Genomic DNA, 18,872 nt, shown 5'->3' on the forward strand with positions numbered 1-18,872 from the left:
CAGGGCCTGCCCTGCGCTGGGGATGCTGGGCCTACTCACCCGCTCGCTCACTCGGTATCAGCTTCCCAGCCACTGAGATTCAGTTTGTGCCTTGGCTCAATGACAAATGGCCCCCAACCATGGAACTAACTTCAGGAAGAGTCAAAGCTTTCCTCTTCAACCCAGGACTGGCGGGTCTCCACTGTCAGTACTCCGCTGGGTGTTTGGGGAAGACGGCTCTCTGCGCTCACAGCTACAGGAGACCCGGGGAGCGGGAGCAGGGGACACCAGCCTCGCACCTCATCCCCTGAATCAGCCACCACGTCGGTTGGTCCTGTCCCCTCCACTGTCTGTGCACGTGTCCCTCCTTCCTCTTGTTTTTTCTCTCGACCTGGCTCCTGGTAGAACCCGTAAGGATGTTGTCCGGTGGCAGCAGGGAGGAAAGTGAACAGCACACAGTGTGCTTAGGTCCAATTTCAGGCTTCCAGCTGCCACAGCGCAGGTGAAGGATTGTTTCTTTATAAAGGCAAAGAAAATCCTCAAGTTGGCGTCTCTTAACAAAACCGAGCTGAGAGTACTTGCTGTGGAACTGTTCATCCCGAGTCATTTTCACTCCAACGCTTTCCTCTCCGACGAGGGAAGGAAGGCGGAGGGCGAGGGCAGGGCCCATGCACACCGGGTTCCAGCCTGCCCGCCCCGCACCCTTCCCTGGGCCCCCACGCTCCTGCCCCATTCCTGAAGAAGCTCGTCACCTGGGAGTTAGTGACCTAAGTAACTGCCACCTGGTTACTTAATGAGAGCCAGCTCCAAGTAAAACAGCCCGTGTGTTGGAGACACGAAGTGCTTCGCCAGGAACTGACGGTCCCTGGGCTTCCTTTGCTTTCTGCCCAGGGGCTGAGCCTCAGACCGGGACCTGGGAGGGGTTTGGCCCCGCCTCTGCTGAGGGCCAGCCGGGCTTTCAGAGAGGAAACTGAGAGCGGACTGCCCCGCACCCAGCTCCCACCCGAGCTTTGCTGCTTCCTTGGGTTCCTGTTCACCCCTGGGCACATGGACAGAATACATCACTCACACAACGCATAGGAGTGGTGGTTGTTTCAAAGAAGTTCAGCACTGCACGCGGAGAGAGTGGCGGGAATGGTGCTAACTAGTGTCCATCCCTGGGTTCCCTTGGAAACGGAGGCTGGGATGAGGTTGCTGGACTATTACCACATCTGCGTGGGGCTGTATTTAAAATAGAGCCGTTTGACTGGGTTAGCCGCATCTGTTAGAGGTGGGCTGAGAGCTGCATGGGAATGGTGTCGAGAGCAGGGACTCTAGTGTCCCTCCAAGGTCAGATGACAGGCGCCATCTCAGTCCAGATGCCAGCATTTCCCAGCGACCCAAAAGGATGTGGGAACAAAAATTACAGGTGCATTCAGTTAATTATGTCCCTTACTTAACGTAATTGCAGGCTCAGACAGCCAGGTGGTCATTATTTTGATTGGTCTAATTACTCAGATGTGTTCACACGCAGCTGCATGCAAGGTTCCAGGCAGGTTCAGAAAAGGCACGAAAGAGAAAGTCCAGTGGAAGCCTTTTGAAAATGTGTCTCTGGATGCATAATAGGCTCTTAACAGCTAGTGTTAATGACAGAAACACTTAAGGTCCTGTGATGACAGTTTAAAGAGAAAAAGAATTGTAAAAGCCCCGTTTGTCCAGACAGCGGAAGACCATGGAACATTCTGGTTGAGCCAGGGATGCAGCCACCTCATTAAGCCAGCAAAGCAATCCAGCCACCGTCTTTGTGCATAGCATGTAAAATACTGTCTCTTTCTTGTTCGTTAATAATGGAAACAAAGTTAGTCTTCCTGCATTTTTATAATAAACTGGTATTTGAGGCATCTCGAATTTGGGTGCTCAGCTTAGATAACTGTTCTGCAGCACGCTCGTCAGACTTCTGTTTGACAGAAGCTTGGGACACTCTTTAGAAGGGGGACTGTCACCCCTGGAGTAGGCAGGACAGTGTCCTCCGGTCAGTAAGACTCAGATGGGTGTCCTCAGAGAGGCCTGCCCTGGAAGAAACTTCTGCCAGGTTCCCATCTGTGCAAAGGCTCGATTCTAATCTTCCACCCTGGCCTTTGGGGCTGGCTGACCTCTAAGTGAGTGTGTAGGTCGTGGCATTTTTACAGACCTCCATTTTTCCAGCTGTGTGCCATTGAGGTAACTGCAGCATAAGGTCTCCTTCAGGGCAAACAGGGAGGCGGCCGGTGCCCTGGGCTGCGACCTGACTGACTCCGGTTTGTCTCATTTAGGTGAGTTCTGGTTCTCCGATGGGTCCTTGTCGGACAAATCCAGGTGCACAGACCCTGGCCTGATGCCCCTTCCGGACGCGGGCACGGGCTTAGATTGGTCCCACCTCGTGGATGCTGCGCGGGCATTTGAAGGTAAAGACTCAGCCTCCGGGCCTGGGTGGCAACCTGGGGAACGCGTCTGTCCTCGGGCTCTCTGGGGGAACGTTTGGGTGCTGTCTCCTCTGTGAGGATGAAAACGAGGTGGGAAGGCTTGAGCTGTGACTCAGGACGCTTCCTTAGAGAGACCATGTCCTTTAGTGAAATGGGCAGAGGATCCCAAACCTGTATTCCAGTTCAGGTACAGCTGTGACCTGGGGCAAGTCATTTTTCCTCTTGGACTTCCGTGTTCTTACCTGAACCACAGAGGTGAATATTTAGGGTGCAGATTATGTCTTTCCTCCCAGCGTGGTGAGGGGAGATAACAGCGGAGCCCTTCAGAGCTTGAAGCTGCCTGCTGTGGCAGGACACACCCACGGCCGAGCGTCTGGTGACTTGGGGGAAAGGAAGGTGCTGGGACCCTCTGCCCCTGCCGGCGTGGGCCTCAGCGTCCCCTTCTGATGGTGTGGTCGGTGAGGGGGCTGGGCCAGCTGACCTCTAAGGGCCCTTGCAGCCACCATGCGGCCGTCCACCATGTTTGCTTTTGGGGTGTTAGGAGATTGAAGCTGCTCCGTTTTCCAGCTCGCAGGTAAATGTGGGCAAACAAAGAAGATGCTGGGCTACACTTGCGTGCTCAGGACCTCACATATGGGTAGGTGTGCAGCCAGTGACCGGGGATGGTGACTTCTTGCCACCTGCTACGATGACAGCTCCTGCCCCTGGGGTGATGGTACAACTGACAAAGGAGGCAGGGTCGTTCTACTAGGGCCATGTGTGAGGATCTGCTGTGCGTCCCCACAGGAAGGGGCCACAGCCGTCTGAGCGGCCCGTCTCTCTCCCCCACCCTTCACTCACCTTCTCAGTCTCTCTGGCCCCAGAGTCCTTCTCTGGCCCCAATGTCCAGGCTTCAGGAAATGCAATTGGATTCTCCCACAGGAGCAGTAGCTGTGCTTTGAGGTCAGGCTGCTGCAGAAGTGGGGGGTGGCTGCAGTAACTGCCCCCCACAAGCTTACCCTGCTAGAGGGGCCCTGTGCTTGGTGGGGGACTACTCTGTAGTTAACGCAGACACGAGGCACGAGGGACACTCAGCTCCCGTGACAGACGGAGGGAAGCTCTGTGAGGACATTTCTGCAGAATGAACGGGTTCGTACTGCTCCCGTAACAACGCGTGAGGCTGCTTTTGGGTTCGCTGCTTCACAAAGTCCTTGTTCCCGAGGCAGCTTCAGAACGCCCAGCCTTCCTTCCCTGATACCACCGAAGTTGCATATGTGTTGGGAAAACGTCCTTTCCTGGCTCCCTGCACTGGCCTAGATGTGATGTGTCCCAGCCCCAAAGGGTGGGAACGCTGTCTGCACCTCTGTTCAAAGCCACCCAGGCAGCAGGTAGCAGATTTTCTCTGGCATGTTCTTTATACACTGTGTTCTCCTGCTGCCCCAGGAGAACCTAAGAGCGTCAGCTGGGTGCCCCCCAGTGCCTAAGTGCTTGCACAGAACTTCCACATGAAGTCTGTTACTCAGTCTGTTTCTTCTTATTAGGTAATGAGTTTCTCATGGGAAGGTTGCTTATTTTCTTTATCTTATCGTTATCAAGCACATGGCCAGATAACAAAGATAAGAGCTGGTACAGGGGACTAGGTAGGTATTAAGTACACACGGTGCTGTGCAGCTGTGAGCTATCCCTGCTCACAGTCTAGGTTTTAATCTTTGAGATCCTTTTGCAGTTTGTGCTCATTTTTCAGGTTTAAAACAAGATTTATCAGCTAATCTCTATATCTATCCCCGTTTGTGTCTTTGCTGGGTTCCTTCCACCCCTTCAGAATAAAATTGCTGCTATGAAGCGCATCTTTTCAGGGACTGGGGGCAAGTGAGAGGGTGAGAAAAATGGCCCACACACCATGACTGAGCTGCCAACCCAGCATTCTGGCTGTGATCGCCGCTCTGCTGCTGGGACGTGGGCTTTGGACAAGCCACTTAACTACCCTGACACACATACGTGGTGGCAGCACTGAACGTGCAGCAGTCCTCTGAGGACCTGCTTCGTTGCTCGGGGCTGCAGTCTTCCCGTCTATAAACTGAAGACCATTTGCAAAATGCCTGGAAGGCTTCTTTCAGTCCTAAACCTCCCATTCTGTTCATCTGAGAGTATTTCTGAGCTGAAGTTCAAGTGCAGCTGGCAGTGGGCACCCCTGGACAAAGGAGGAAAAACATGATGTGTGAACTCCGCTAGCCAGTGCCGCAGGCACATGGGCAGCTCAGCAAAACACAAAGACTGGGAAGCTGTTTGCCAGGGCAGGCAAACCTGACCTTCCAGAAGATTCCAGACAATGTGTACAGAAAATACAGAGAGTTAATGTCGTGTTGAAAAATTTCAGTAATTTTCCGAGCCACTCTGTAGGGTAGCATAACACCTTGAGACAGTAGTCAGCTTGGGGAAATTCAGTTGCGAGTTTGCAACTCCAGACCCTGGATTCATCAGTGTCAGCTTCACTCTGGCAGGGGTTGGTCTGGTGGTGACTGGGTGTGATCAGTCGCCTTAGCACTTTCAAGAGAAATGTCTTCACCTAGATACTAACCCGCTTGCCCTGCTTGTGACTTGATCTCTTTGTACAAGTTCTCAGAGCCATTTCTGAGCTAGACTAAACACCATAAAAAGATAGTCCAAGTATATCCCCATGTGCCTGTTAAAGAGTCACAAACTAAGAAAGGCAGTTCAGGACGCCTTACTGAGCTCAGACCTCTGTGGAATAACGCTGTGCCCATGCTTTTGATGTAAGTAGTCAGTAGAGCTGAAAACAGGCTTGCAGGATGACCCCATAAAGCCTGTGCTACACTTCATCCGGGCAGGTGTGCCCCACCCCCACCCCCACCACCGGTCATCCTCATTTACGCTCCACGCTTCAGCTTCTGATGTATTCGTCTAAGAGCTAAATTGACACTGGACCTGTGAGTTTGAGAATCTAGGTTTTCCTGTACCATTCAAGAATAGAGCAAAGGCTCCTCATCCCTCTGCCCCGTGGATGCTCAGCTCTGTTTAAACTCTGTTGGTGCAGGGAACATAAGGTGGACAGTATTCTGGGAGTGAGTGCCCTCAGCCATCCCGTGCATGGGCATCAAACAGGACAAGCATCCCGTACCTCGTTTCTGAGCACAAGGTGGTGACAATAGGATTAAATAAGAAAAAGAAGAAAGCACAAGCAAAAAACTAACCATTTGGAAAATTTTAAATATTTCTCTAATAATTGTGCTAGGAAGAATTAAGGAACATATGAGCACTTTTTCTTTTCTACTGAGTGATAATGAAAAAGATGCTACCGTGTTTCCCTGAAAATAAGACCTAGCCAGACAATCAGCTCTAATGCGTCTTTTGGAGCAAAAATTAATATAAGACCCAGTCTTGTTTTACTATAATGTAAGATCGGGTCTTATCTAACATAATATAAGACCAGGTCTTATATTAATTTTTGCTCCTAAAGACTCATTAGCGCTGACTGTCCGGCTAGGTCTTATTTTCGGGGAAACACGGTACCTACTAAAATCTTTGGACCACAGCCAGAGAGTAGTCTTTAAACAAAATGCATTGTTTCAGAAACATTTATTTAAATGTAAAAGAAACATGAAAATTAATTAACTGTACTTCTAAAACATTCTACAAAATCTGTGAAAGGAAAGAAATTCAAATAATTTTTTAAAAAACTGGGAAGTGAGATTTTAGTGCAATTTATAAATAAAAAAAATCAGTGATCAATTTTCTTTGAATATGCATAAACCAATATAAATTTGATCAAAACATGAAAAGTACAAGTGAATAATATTAGAAATAAGAAAGGACATTAGCATTAACAATATACAGAGAGATTAAAAAAAAGTTGCTAAGGAATGGCTAGCAGGTATATAGGAATAAATCTGGTAAGTAAGGTAATTGGACACTTCCTACAAGAAGGGATCATGAGAAAACAGTCAAAGGCCAAAGCATGGAGGGCATTGAAAATTGTCTAAGAATATCCCCAAGTCCCAAATGTCACCTGAAACTAAGTTTACAGTTAATTGTCTTCAAAGTTTCAAAGAATAATGATGCCCTTGTATAAATTTTTCTTTAACTTCAGAAATAGCTTTATTACATAATAGGATTCTTTCCTAATAACACACACACACAAAATCATAAGACAATCTTGGTCATTAATATTGATGTGAGAAAACTTAGATGAAATTTAGTAGTACATTTAAAAGATTATTCATTGTTATTGGCAAGAGTTTGGCTGGTTTAATAAAAGAAAAACTTTTAATTATAAGTTACAGTAGATGAAGTAATTAAAAGTTATATCAATTTCACAAAAAGGATATATGTAATATAATTAGGACCTATTTCTAATAAAAATTAAGATTTGAGCGATACCCTCAAAGCCTAACAAAAAATATCTACTTTATTCCTAGTAGTTATATAACAATTAATGGAAAAATGTTTACAAGCATATCCCTTAAATCCAGAAATCAAACAAGGGTACCCTTTGAGACCACATCGTTTAATTTTGTACTGGAATCCTTGACATTTGAACAAGGAATACAAAGGAAAAATGAATAGATTTTGGAGGTAAATAAGAATTTATGGATGTGCTATCTAGAAAATATGAAAGACCAAAAGGAAATCATTAGAGATTGTAAAATAAAGTAACTAGGTAAGATATTTAAAAATATATTTTCTATTTTTATAAGCATCATTTCAAGACATTATTAATTTTTTCAGTTGCTTATTTCTGTGTAACAGACCACCCCAAAGTTTATGGCTAAAAAGTACAACGATTTATTAAGTCTCCTGATTCTGGGGTTGGTTGTGCTCGGCCAGCGGTTCTGCCCATCCTATCAGCCGGAGTCAGCGCTGCAGCAATTCCACTGGAGGCAGCGGGACCGGAGCATTCAGGCAGCTTCGCTCATGTCTGTGTCTGGATGGATTCCTGTCTCCAGCACAGTAATGGTGCTTCTTGTGACTTTAGGAACCAGGTGAACAAAAGCAGAAGTTACATGATTTCTCAAGACGCAGGACATTCTATCTACCACATTGTGTTGGACAAAGCAGATCACAGAGCCAGCCTGGACTCCAGGGGTGGCACGTGCATACAGCTGTCTCTCAGACAGTCTTCACTGTTACAGTAATAAAGGACGCCTGAGATGCACCAAGATCAAATGATGAATTCTTGGGGAATTAAGCCATCATTAGAATTATAATGAGGAAACTCAAAAGAACACTTTAATAACTGAAAAGTCCTAATGTATGTAAGGATCGGAGTGGATAGAAAGCTTACAGTAAAGATGACAGTCCTTCCTGAATTAATTCGTAGATTTAGTACAGTTTCAATTCAAATATCCATTTGGAAAATAGATGAACAATGTTCAACAAAAGTCTATTATGAATCAATAATAATAATAGTTAAAACAGCATCATGATGATTCAAACAATGTAAATGAGTCCTTTTGAAGAAAAATAAAGAGGCCAGACCGAAATCTGAATATATTTAAAGAGTTCAATGGGGAGGCAATTTGTGTACTCTATTTGGATTTAGGAATTAGAGAAGTCACTTCTAGAAAAAGAACGGAAGATTACCATTTTGGAAGCATGGTCATGCTTTAATTATGGAGTAATGGAAACATACAAAATGTTATATGACCAAATAAAAGTATTTAAATATTTAGATCTCTTCTGAACCTGAAAGAGAACATTAAAATAAAAAGGGAAATATGAGAATATGAGGAAAGATGTGTAATAAATGTGATGGATAAAACCAGGATATCTCAAGTGAATGAAGGAACTTAACTAGCAAAAGGCACCAAACCCCTGGAACATAGATGGTCAAGGCGTGTGGATGCACCGGTCACAGAATGAGACTCACAAGCAAGTAAGTCCTTGAGAAACATTCAACCACACGTGCAGATTTTAACAATAGTGAGTTACCAGCTCACCCCTTTTGGATATGAAAAATGACCCAACAGCTCTGGGAAGCTATGAAGAATACGCTGGTATCATCATAAAGATTATAAAATGATTCATCTTTTTTCCCTGCAATATGACAACATGTAGCTAGAGCCAAAAAATGTACCCGCCCTTTGACCAGAAATCTAATTCCTGGAAACTTGCTTACTGGAAATTATGCAAAAGAAGAAAAAAGCTTCCACGAGAGAAATACTATGCAGCATTACTAAAAAATGAACGAGTGAGTAGATAGATAACCAAACTCTACCCAAAAAGCTAATGTCAGAAACTTGGGAACTCCTTCAGGCGGCTCTCAGGGAGAAGGTAAGTCAAGTGCAGGATGCCGTCCTCTTCAGAGCCCATGCTTCTGGCCCCCACTTCCTGTGAGTGTGCGAACTAGCGGAGTCACAGGTCAAGTTTGTTTTAACGTGTGCTTTTCTTTTGTTTGCTGGGGCCGGGAGGTGGCCCTTTGCATATCAGAACTCCTAAACAGACGTGATGGTCTGTGTAATGCCCACGAGCGTCACTTTGCCACCTGGTAATGCTCATCATTTCCTCTGTCGTGGAGAAGGAGGCAGGTGTAGGTGTCCCAGGAACCACATGTGCACTAGGTTCCCTCCCCTCAAGTCTGGTCAAGGGAGCAAACCCAACTACAGAGGCAGCTGTGGATCCAACAGTGAGGCAGGAGGGAAGTGGAGTCTCTTGAAAAGTCCTAGGGTCTAACAGAGTTCTCATTTAGCAAAACAGCAGAAGTAGGCAGTTGGTGTGTCGAGCATTTGTGGAATGGATGATGTTTTGAGTGAAAACAAGCTTAAAAGGTAAATTTACAAACTGGTGATCGGACACTGGATTTCAGCGCCCCACACACCACAGAAGGCCTCCCCTCCAATCTGGGTGGCAGTGCCTTCAGTTGGTGGTATTAGTGCCACCTTCCCAGGCATGTGTATGTGTGTGAGCTCATGCGTGAGCCTCTGTGTGCCAGACAGGCAGAGTCCCCCACTCATTATCAGGCATCACTAGGGGAATGAAATATTCCACATAAGTGTATTTTCCGAAAAAAATGGAAGTTTATGCTTTTTAATTTGTGTTCTATATACCCTTGGTTTCTTAAACAGAGCATAATAAGCATGTATTTTAATGATGAGAATTGTTTCAGTTGTGAAGCTTCACCTTAAAGTTGATAAAAGTTGTTAAAGTTATTGATATTTAACTACTAATAAAGTTTGTATGTGAGAGAGAGAGTGTGTGTGTGTATTGTGTGTATACAAGCAGAAAAAATGCGACACTGTGTAACTCCTAAGGTAACATAATTAATTTAAAAATAGAAACGAAAAATGCTGGCTACTTAGATGAAAAATGCAAAGTTAATACAGTAAATGCACTTAAATTATCTCAAAAGTAAGAAAATTGTTACAGGTCAACAGCAATGGTTATATGTTAAATGAAGAATAATTCCAGAACTTTCTGTGTTCATTACTCAGAGGCAGATTCTGAATCATTCATTACCTTTCTTCAATGGGCTGCACAAGGCCTAAACCAAAGCATTTTACATTTAAAGAGCAGTGTAGCCTTTTTTTCTTTCTTTCCTGATAGTCACTTAAGTCCATTTCTATAATTTGATAGGCCCAGTTGTCAGAGACAGACCTTTAATTTCCTAAAGGTACTTACAAAACTCCAGCATTTCTTTAATTTGTAGTTGTGGCAAAGACATACTGGAACAGGTTTGTCTGTGGACATAGGTCTAGGTGCCTCTCCTTACGTGTCCTGGCACATGTGCTCTCCTATCCCTCGCCCTGGGCAGATACGACCAGCTGTTCAGCGCACTAAGCCGCTGGATCCAGGCCTCGGCTGGCGCCCCAGCAGCCTGGCTGGGTCCTGGCAGCTCTGCCAGCAGCTGTTTTGCCATCTCAGCTCTAGCTCGGTGTGGGATCGGCTGCTGACTGCTCATCCTCTTTTTAGTGCTAAATGCTCTCACATAAGAAGCTGACATTGAAACAAGGTTTTTAACAAATATTATTTAAAGGGATTCATTGTTTCACATGCAGGCCAGGCCTGGTCCCCCATCTCCTTAGCCTACTGACTTGCACAGGGAAAAACGGGTCTCTGTGGAGTGTGGGAGCTGTTTCCGTGAGGTCCATACACCCACGCCTTTCTTTTCTTACAGCTGTGCCGTGTCTTTTGGTTTCATGTCAGTAATGACATGTTAGTTACTGAGTATCATCACAGAAATAAGCTGAGAGGAATAAAGCCTCCACTGGAAACGGTCACCAAGATGGGCCATGTCACAGAGCAGTTTAGTGTCTGCACGAAATCAGGCCATGTTCTGTTTGCATTTCCACCTCCCAGCTTTTCGGATCCAACGTGAAACCTTCTTTGTGACATTACATTACATCGGCTTCTCGCCACCTGACCAGTAGGGCCTGTTTGTCCCCGAGGAATGTTTAAACGGCTGCCAGTAGCAAGTTCTGTTTGTGTCAAATATGTGGATATTTTATGAATTAAGGTAAAAATAGATGAAGCAAACTAAGACGTGTTCGTCCATATAGTTACACTGGACCATCAGACTCAAATATATTAGAAAGTTAGGAACTAACTGAATTATCACTGGTTTGCATAAAATACGGATGAGTCAGTGGAACTCTTTTAAAAAGTAAGAAAAACTTTTTATCTATCTTCTTTTGACATTCCTTTTTTGTCAGAAGATGAACTCATGGTGGAATAAAAATATATCGGCTGTTGGGTGTGTGTGTGTGTGTGTGTGTGTGTGTGTGTGTGTGTGTGTGTGTGTGACATGTTCCCTTACTTGGGGCTGTCACAGAGCAGAGGATTATCTTGGACTCTCAGCAGCCCACCCTCCCCACCCCCCACAGCAGGATGCCCCATCATCCCTGCCCTCCCCACCTCTGCCAGCTACATCCTATCATGTGTAGAAGGAGGCGGCAGTGCCCACTTTATGCTGTGAACCTTAATTACTAGTTATTTCACCATATGCAAAAACCAAATTGACAACATGATGGTCTCTCAGGGATGTTTGTCATCTTGGAGAAGATTTGAAGTGTGGAGGACATCCTTAAAGCTTTACAGACGTGTTAGTGGAAGGACACTTCTGCCACGATGTGACAGAGTGTATGCGTGGCCGGAGAACATGCATGTGCTCTCAGCACAGCGTCCAGCGGGCACGGCCTCTGATGGCACTTCCAGCCCGGTGCCCCTGGCATTCCAACCTGGTTTCCCTCCTGTGCCCCTGGCAGCCTCCACCATCACCATTCTTTCTAATTAACGGGAAGTGGGTGACCTTCTGTAAACCAGACAAGCAGGTAGCCTCGCTAGGAAACGTGCCCAGCAGCCAGAGGAGACAGTGGGATAAATTAAGAACAAAGCCCCCCGATGCAGACCCCAGTGCAATTTCTCAGCCATTAATCAAATCATATGAAAAAGACATTGCAGCACTAATACACCTGCCGTATCCCTCGGATTCCAACTGTAGGTGCTTCCGCGTGCTCAGGCACCAAGGAGAGAGGCTCCAGGGGTGCGGGAGGGGGTAATTAACGCAGTGCTCGCTCCCACCCCCACCTCGTCAAAAGCAGGATTTCTTTCTGCATGCCAGTCAGCATTTCTGGACCAGAGCTGGGCCAATCGGTGCTGATTTAGAAGAAGACTAGATTCCCTTTCCTGCCTAGCTCTCGAATCATTGACTGTGGAGGTACTGGTGCCAAGAAGAGAAGCGGCCCCGTGCTCCGATAAAGCAGGGGAGTCACACTGCCCATGGTTACTGCTTGCCCATCAGATCGTCCTCTGCAGGTTTCTAGTGAGATGACGGAGCTCATCTGTCACCACCACTATCTTTCTGTTCACAGAGTGGGTCCTTGAAGCCAACCCACAGTGGTCACATAGTCTTACTGTTGGATTGGCATGTGTCCACGTGGCATGCACTTATCTCTGTTGCACACAACAGCCATGGATCCACACGCGACGTGTAATGGAGCCACAGTGTGTGGCGTTGCCTCATTAGGCTCTCGGGCTCCTTGGTTTAGCAGAACACATACACATATGCGCAGACACGCATGTACAAGTGGACACGAGCTGCATTTCACAGGAACCCCGTTACTTGGGCCCTAGGTGGGACCCAGAATCTCTCAAGTGCACAAAGATACAAGTGTTCATAGGAAAATTCTAAATCTTATTTCAGGTCTTGACTCAGATGAAGAACTTGCGCTGCTCTGCCACCACACACCCTACCTAGGTGATTGTCGGGGCCGATCGAGGCTCTTGATAGTCTGTGACCTTTTGTTTCTGTTTCATGTGTCTGCACGTCTGCATGGTGACTCACGCTCAGAGGGTTGGGCACGCCTGGGGGAGGGGTGTCCTGGCCATTGGGTTTGGGGAAAGATTGAGAGGCTGTCCCCTTGGCCCTGTAGGTCAGCCAAGTCATCGTCCGGCACCGTGACTTCATGCACCACCGGCAGCTCTGGCATTTGTGGCAATGTGGGGAGAAGAAAGCAAATTGGCTCCAGCAAATCCAGTATCTGCTAATGGTCCCCGTGGCTGTGATGTGCGTATGCCATCCAGCCCAGGACAGCCAATCTGAATGCTTTCTGTCTGCCTGAGTTTGTTTTTCTTTGTTTTGTTTAAAACGGGCAATAACAGACTTGGGGGCGGGGAGGTTTTGTTTAATTACTAAGTTCATTTCCACGAGGAGCTATTGCCTTGGAGCTGTCACAAAACCTTCCTTCTGTGTGTCTCCCTCCCCAGACCAGAGAGTGTCCTCCTTCTGCACCTTGACAGACATGCAGCACCAACAGGGCTTGGAAGAGGCCCAGGAGTTGCCGTTGTGTGTCGATCCAGGCAGTGGCAAAGGTTTCCTAGACACAGCTGGGTATGTGAGCCCCTGTGGGCCCCCACCTTCTGCTGCCCAGGACCCCGTGACTGACAGGGATCAGCTGACCCTGGGCAGCCACGTGCACCTTCCCCTAGTCCTCCAGAACCCAGGAAAGGGACTGAGTGGGATTGACCTGCTCCTGTCCTGCGGGTGGACGGTGCTGAGCAGCTCTGCTCTGTGGGTGGGTCCTGCCTGCCGGGATGTGTGGCCCCGTGCCCACAGTGCTGAGGCTCACTGGGGTCGTGTCTGCTGCCTGATTACTGTGCCAGCACCCACCAGCCTGCCACCTGCCAGGCCGAGCGTGCTGACCTGCCCCGGCCACATTTCCTGCCAGAACCTGGTCTTCACCCAGCCTCACACCTTCTACTGAAGAGTGTGAAGAACGAGCCGTCTCTTTCCTGTGTGCTTGACGTGCGTATCGCCCGGGGACTATATAGTTTTTATCTGTGCCATCTAGTCCTCATTCCAACGTCTCTATGAACTTCAGTTACATTAACTGCACAGGCACCTTGGTAATGACAGGGAAAAGCAAATCGGGGAAATTGAATCTATGTTTTGCTTCCCAACTTCATTTGGATTTACCGAGTCCCAGTTGGCTACTCTCACTGAGGTAATCTACCTTTTGTTTTCTTACCAACGTATATGCCTAGAGAGCTTCTGAATCCTTGTTTTAAAACAACAGGGACCCTGGAGGGCTTTTCCACCAAGGCGGCAATCTGTCCACTCCAGATCTGACGTAATAGTAGTCATTTCCTTGCCGGGCTCTCAGCACATGAAATAAAGTTTTAAGTGAAAATTTTACCAACAAAACCTCTGAATGCACTGTCTTGGGTGCCATGGGCTGGCGTCTTCCTAACTGTCCTGATTTGCAGGGAGCGGTCGCCATCAACACTGACTGGCAAAGTCAATCAGCTGGAGTTGATTCTTCGACAGCTGCAGACTGACCTTCGGAAGGTAAAGCAATCAACCTCCTCGAAATCCATTCTCAGAACTCTTTCTCGCACACAGTCAACCCCTTCTAACTACTAGAAATAAAAATGAAGTGACTTAGGGAAAATAACTGCCCTCCTCAGTACCCAACAATGAATGAAAACAGTCTCCTGAGGTGAAATTCTGTTTCCTGTCCACAGCTAATAGATTTCATTGTAGAGGGACACAGGAGCCCAGTAGACATGACTACATGCAAGTGAGCCCTCCACGTGGCCAGTCTTGACAGTGAGGCAGACACATAGCAGGGTGGCCAGTTTGGGTTACACTGCCCGTTGTGAGCTGACCTGAGAGGAGTTAGCTGCTGCCAGAAAGCCTGGTCTCACCAAGCTGCGGCACTCCCACCGAGTCGCCTCGTGAGTCCCGGGGCTTCTCGCCTCACATCAGTGTGTGTGAGCGAGGTCAGTCCTCAAAGGAGAGGAAAGAATTCACGTGCTGAGCACCTGTGTCCCCAGCACTGTGCCGGAGGGCGTCGTGCAGTCCTAGGAAGTGGCGTGGAGCGCAGCAGCTGGGGGTGATGGGGGGTGGGGAGGTGTCATGGCAGGGTTTTCTTACCCTCCCCTGGTTTTTTTACGTCGTGGTTTTGTCTGTTGAAGAAGGGAGAAATTACAGTGGGTCTCACTGCTGACGGAAATGATTTTTCCGGGAAGGAAAGAGTGGTGAGAGTGAAGCGAGAGGGTCATGCCTGACCCAGCGCACAGGGAGGGAGCCGGCCTTGGACCAGGGTACAGACAGTTCCTGAGTCAGAGCCAGAGCAGAGCGTGCGTATGTGCACGTGCACGCCTCTGTGTGTGTGTGCACGCCTGTGTGAGTGCATCTGTGTGACGTGTGCCTGTGTGTGTGTGTGTGTGACGTGTGCCTGTGTGTGTGCACACGTGCACCCATGCATACATACTTCCACACACGTAGTCCAGACAGAGATCAGGTGACAGAGTCCTCCTGTTGTTTGTTTCTTCCAGCATGAGCTGGAGTGAGTGGTGGGAAGTAGTATGAGAGGCTGAAGTGCAGGGGACAAGTGTAGGTAGAGGCTAACTGGACCAGGGATGTCCGCTAGGATTGCCCAGCGAGGCTGAAGGTGCATCCGAATCTGCAGCCTAAGGGAAAGTGGTATCTTTCGGCGGAGTTGTGTTTTCTCCAGCTCGCTGTCCTAGGATGAACAACTGTCCTAGTTTTTCTGGGAGAGAGATGTGGTTTCCGAGCTGGAATCTGGAAAGTCCAGGCAAGCTGGGGTGGCTGGTCACCTTGTCTCCAGCTGCAGCTGTAAATTGGTTGGAGGGTTGAAGTTAACCAATGTTAGAGTTTAGACAGGAAATTAAGACCAGGAGTGAGAGACAAGGACCCTGGAGTGTGTATAGGATTTGATTAAACTAAGGGACCCAGCGTCTAAGCTGGGTGAGGGGGAATATTGTCACTGCAGGGGGTGTTGATGGACAATGAAAATAAGGCAAGGTTGGTGGATTAGACAATCATTGGATTATTGGAGGAGTGGATATTGGAGACATTAGTTTTTTAAAAAGAGGTGGTGGTCAGGAAGTGGGAGCTTGAAGCATTTAGGAAATTAAACAGTTGTCCATAACACCAAGGTGTACAGGATATGGCCATGGGAGTCCGGGGTGCGGAGGGTGGGGTTTCAGGATCAGAGGGAGGAAGTGATGGAGAGACTGGATTGGGTGGAACATCTGTGTGGATTTGGGGTCATCAACAGACATGATGGGGGTGGGGAGAGAAAACGTGAACCACGTTCTAGAACCTCCCATTAATGGTGGGACATGCAGTAGATCGTTGCAGTGGGGTGGGGAGCAGATATGATAGCCTAATGTCATGCGTCTCGGGGAGCTGGAAGTTCAGGGAGGGGCAGTGAGAGCCGAGATGGTTCCCTGCCCGACCCCCAAGCCTGTGCTCTCCAGGCTGTGGGACAATAACCCTCAGAAGCCGTCTCCTCAGGGGAGGAAGAATCGTTTACAGCATGAAGATAAAGAGGACTTTCAGGAAAGAGGTCGAAAGTTTAGGTTTCAGTAACAAAATACAAGTTCCTTTGTCACAATAAAGGGGGTGAAGGGTCTTAGAGAGGTGGGCACCTGAGTCTCAGCAGGGACGGAGGGGTGTTCTGAGCCATATTGGGAAGGCGTGTCCCCGTGAGCCTCTTGTGACTGAGGAAAGTCCGGACATGGGTGGACTGAGACGGCTCTTATGGGGAGGTCAGTTCTCACGCGTGGGACTGGTGTCTTTTAGGCGCGTGGTGAGGCAGCTGGTCCCGGGAGGCCTGTGAAAGGGTCAGGAAGTAGAAGCGAACATCAAGAGTGGTGCAAGACCTGCCAAGGGTGGGAAGGGTCCCTGAGGAGGCTGCAGCCATCTGACATACTGCCACCGCGGAATCTGCTGGGTGTAGCAGTCGAGTTAGATCTCATTAAAAGATACCAGCTGTTGTGACCTGACGATGACCCTGTCCCTGTTTGGGGCAAGACACCCCTTTTATTTAGCATGTGGGACTGAAACTTGTACGTTTTCCTTACTGCGCATTGCAAACTCCAGACGTGAGTCTTCTGCAAAAGCTTGTTTTTATATAGTTCTGAATGGCGACCTTTGAAGGTCACTATGGAAATACACTGTAACAGGAAAGCTTTTGGGCGGAATGAAAGGCCTGTGTACCTACTAGAAACACACCCAGGACCAGCAGCTACGTGAACTCCAGTTTTGGTCAAGTAAGGACGTTCGCCTACAGCTGTGTGTGTCCAAGGCACTGCTTTTAGTCTTTCAGTGTCCTGTCCCTTTTCTGGATAGAGGACAATTTCTACTGTGACTAATAAACCTTCCTCTATAACAGCGGCTCTGATTGCCGTTGGGAGCAAAGCGGGATGAACGGGAGGAATGTGTGTCCCTTTGTTTTTGGCAGCAAACGCTAGCGGGCAAATCACCTGTCAGGAACTCAAACCCCGCCTCCCCTCAAAAAATAAATCAGTGAACACTAAGGGTGAGGCCCCGCGCTGCAGCTTCGGAGGGAGCGTGGGGGCCGCAGTGACAGTGTGTGTTTGTGTCCTGTGTCCTCACCAGGAGAAGCAGGACAAGGCGGCCCTCCAGGCAGAGGTGTGTCACCTGCGGCAGCACAACCGGCGTCTGCAGGAGGAGTCGCGGGCGGCGTCCGCCCAGCTGCGCAGGTTCACGGAGTGGTTCTTCAGCACCATTGACAAAAAGCCGTAGCCCGTGTGCCGGCCACCGCGCGAGGGGACCGGGAGGCGCTGTGGAGCTTGTAACTGCTTCCGCCGGGCCCAGTGTCCTGCTGCCCGACCCTGCCCAGCACCGTCACCGCGCAGGAGGGAGGCGACGCCTGTCGGCGGCGCCAACGTGAAGATGAATGTAACTCCCGTGTGGAGATGAATGTAACGCGGGCGTGGGCCTCGGCCTTCCCTTGGGACTCGCGTCAGCGGTGCTGTGGCCGGGCTTACCTCAGGGGGGGCAGTCGGGTTCTTAACTACGAATCAGGCGACCTGTAGAGATGGGAAAGCAATTGGCCATAGTTTCGGCTTTGGTATTGTAAAATAAACACGAAAACAAGTACTCAGACGTATACTTTAATGTTAAAGGTGCTCTATTTTTTTGGATGTACAGTAGTTTTCTCTCCATAGCCACATTATCATAGCAATAAGAAAGGGGCGTCGTCCGTAGTGGGGGAAGCCGCGTCGGGGAACGTACAGAAGCACTGATGTGTTTAACACGCGTTCGAATGCAGTAACTTTAGAGACTTATTTATTTGCAGGAGCAAACGGTGCCTGAATATTAACAGTGTTCTGATTTTTTTTAAAAAGCTACATATGCCTTGTAAATGGCTCACTAAGTAGTCACTTCAACCTTAGCTCACTTTTGTATAGTTAACGCCGTGCTGAAAAAACGTAAACCTGCTTCTTACTCGAACTCTCTCCCGTATGCTGTAAGCCCGCGGCTCACGTGTACAATGCCAAATTGCTCTTTGTACAGAGGCTTTCATGAAGAGTCTTGTATTTAACACCCTTATTTAAGCTTATTTAACCTTAAATTGTTAACTTTATAAAGGATGGTTTGGCCTGCACCGTTGGAGGAAGGTGTAGGCAACCCCAAGCTCAGACAACACTGGGCTTGCGGGGACGACACGGAGGACCAGGGCGGGGACTCTGATGACGGATGCTGCTAGTGACAAGTTGTTTGTATTGCTTTACCATTTTTAACTGTTCTATTTGAGATGAACGTACATTTTGCTTTTTTAATAAATGTTTAAAAGAGTCCACCTACGTAATGGTGTTGTCAGGTGAATATAGATTTTTATGATCTAATACGTCAACAGTCTGACTGTATGTGAATTTATTTCGGATCATTTAGGATCTCTACCGATACGGCGTGGCCTCCTTATGGAATCCCTGCTTGACTTCAAGTAAAGGAGTAGCTAGTATTTATCAATAGCTGCTACGTGCCAGACACTCACTGCTGTCTGCACTTTCCATCCGTCTCGTGTACCCCTAACAGGATCCTTACTAGATAGTTGTGGGAGTCCCACTTTACAGCTCAGTAAACTGAGGCTCAAGGTAAGGGATTTACCCAAGGTTGCCTTCTGGTTTTTTTTAATCAGCATCTTATTCAACAAAGAATTCAGTGTTGCCTACAAGAAAATG

General features: G+C 48.0%; 1 protein-coding gene across 5 annotated transcripts in view; it reads left to right on the forward strand.

Annotated features, from left to right (window-relative positions):
• The window catches only part of SIPA1L2 (signal induced proliferation associated 1 like 2), a 200,769-nt gene extending 182,279 nt beyond the window's left edge, over nt 1–18,490 (forward strand). For 4 of the 5 annotated variants that reach the window (XM_033099637.1, XM_033099640.1, XM_033099639.1 and 1 more), the window contains 5 exons: nt 2,271–2,402; nt 12,556–12,609; nt 13,119–13,242; nt 14,118–14,199; nt 17,284–18,490. In XM_033099637.1, the coding sequence (XP_032955528.1) occupies nt 2,271–2,402; nt 12,556–12,609; nt 13,119–13,242; nt 14,118–14,199; nt 17,284–17,430 (539 nt within the window). In that variant the 3' untranslated portion in view covers nt 17,431–18,490. The remainder of the gene's footprint in view (nt 1–2,270; nt 2,403–12,555; nt 12,610–13,118; nt 13,243–14,117; nt 14,200–17,283) is intronic. The other variant, XM_033099641.1, reaches the window with a different exon arrangement.
• The last annotated feature ends 382 nt before the right edge of the window (nt 18,491–18,872 follow it).

This window comes from Rhinolophus ferrumequinum, chromosome 27, assembly GCF_004115265.2.
Source record: "Rhinolophus ferrumequinum isolate MPI-CBG mRhiFer1 chromosome 27, mRhiFer1_v1.p, whole genome shotgun sequence".
Lineage (NCBI taxonomy): Eukaryota > Metazoa > Chordata > Mammalia > Chiroptera > Rhinolophidae > Rhinolophus > Rhinolophus ferrumequinum.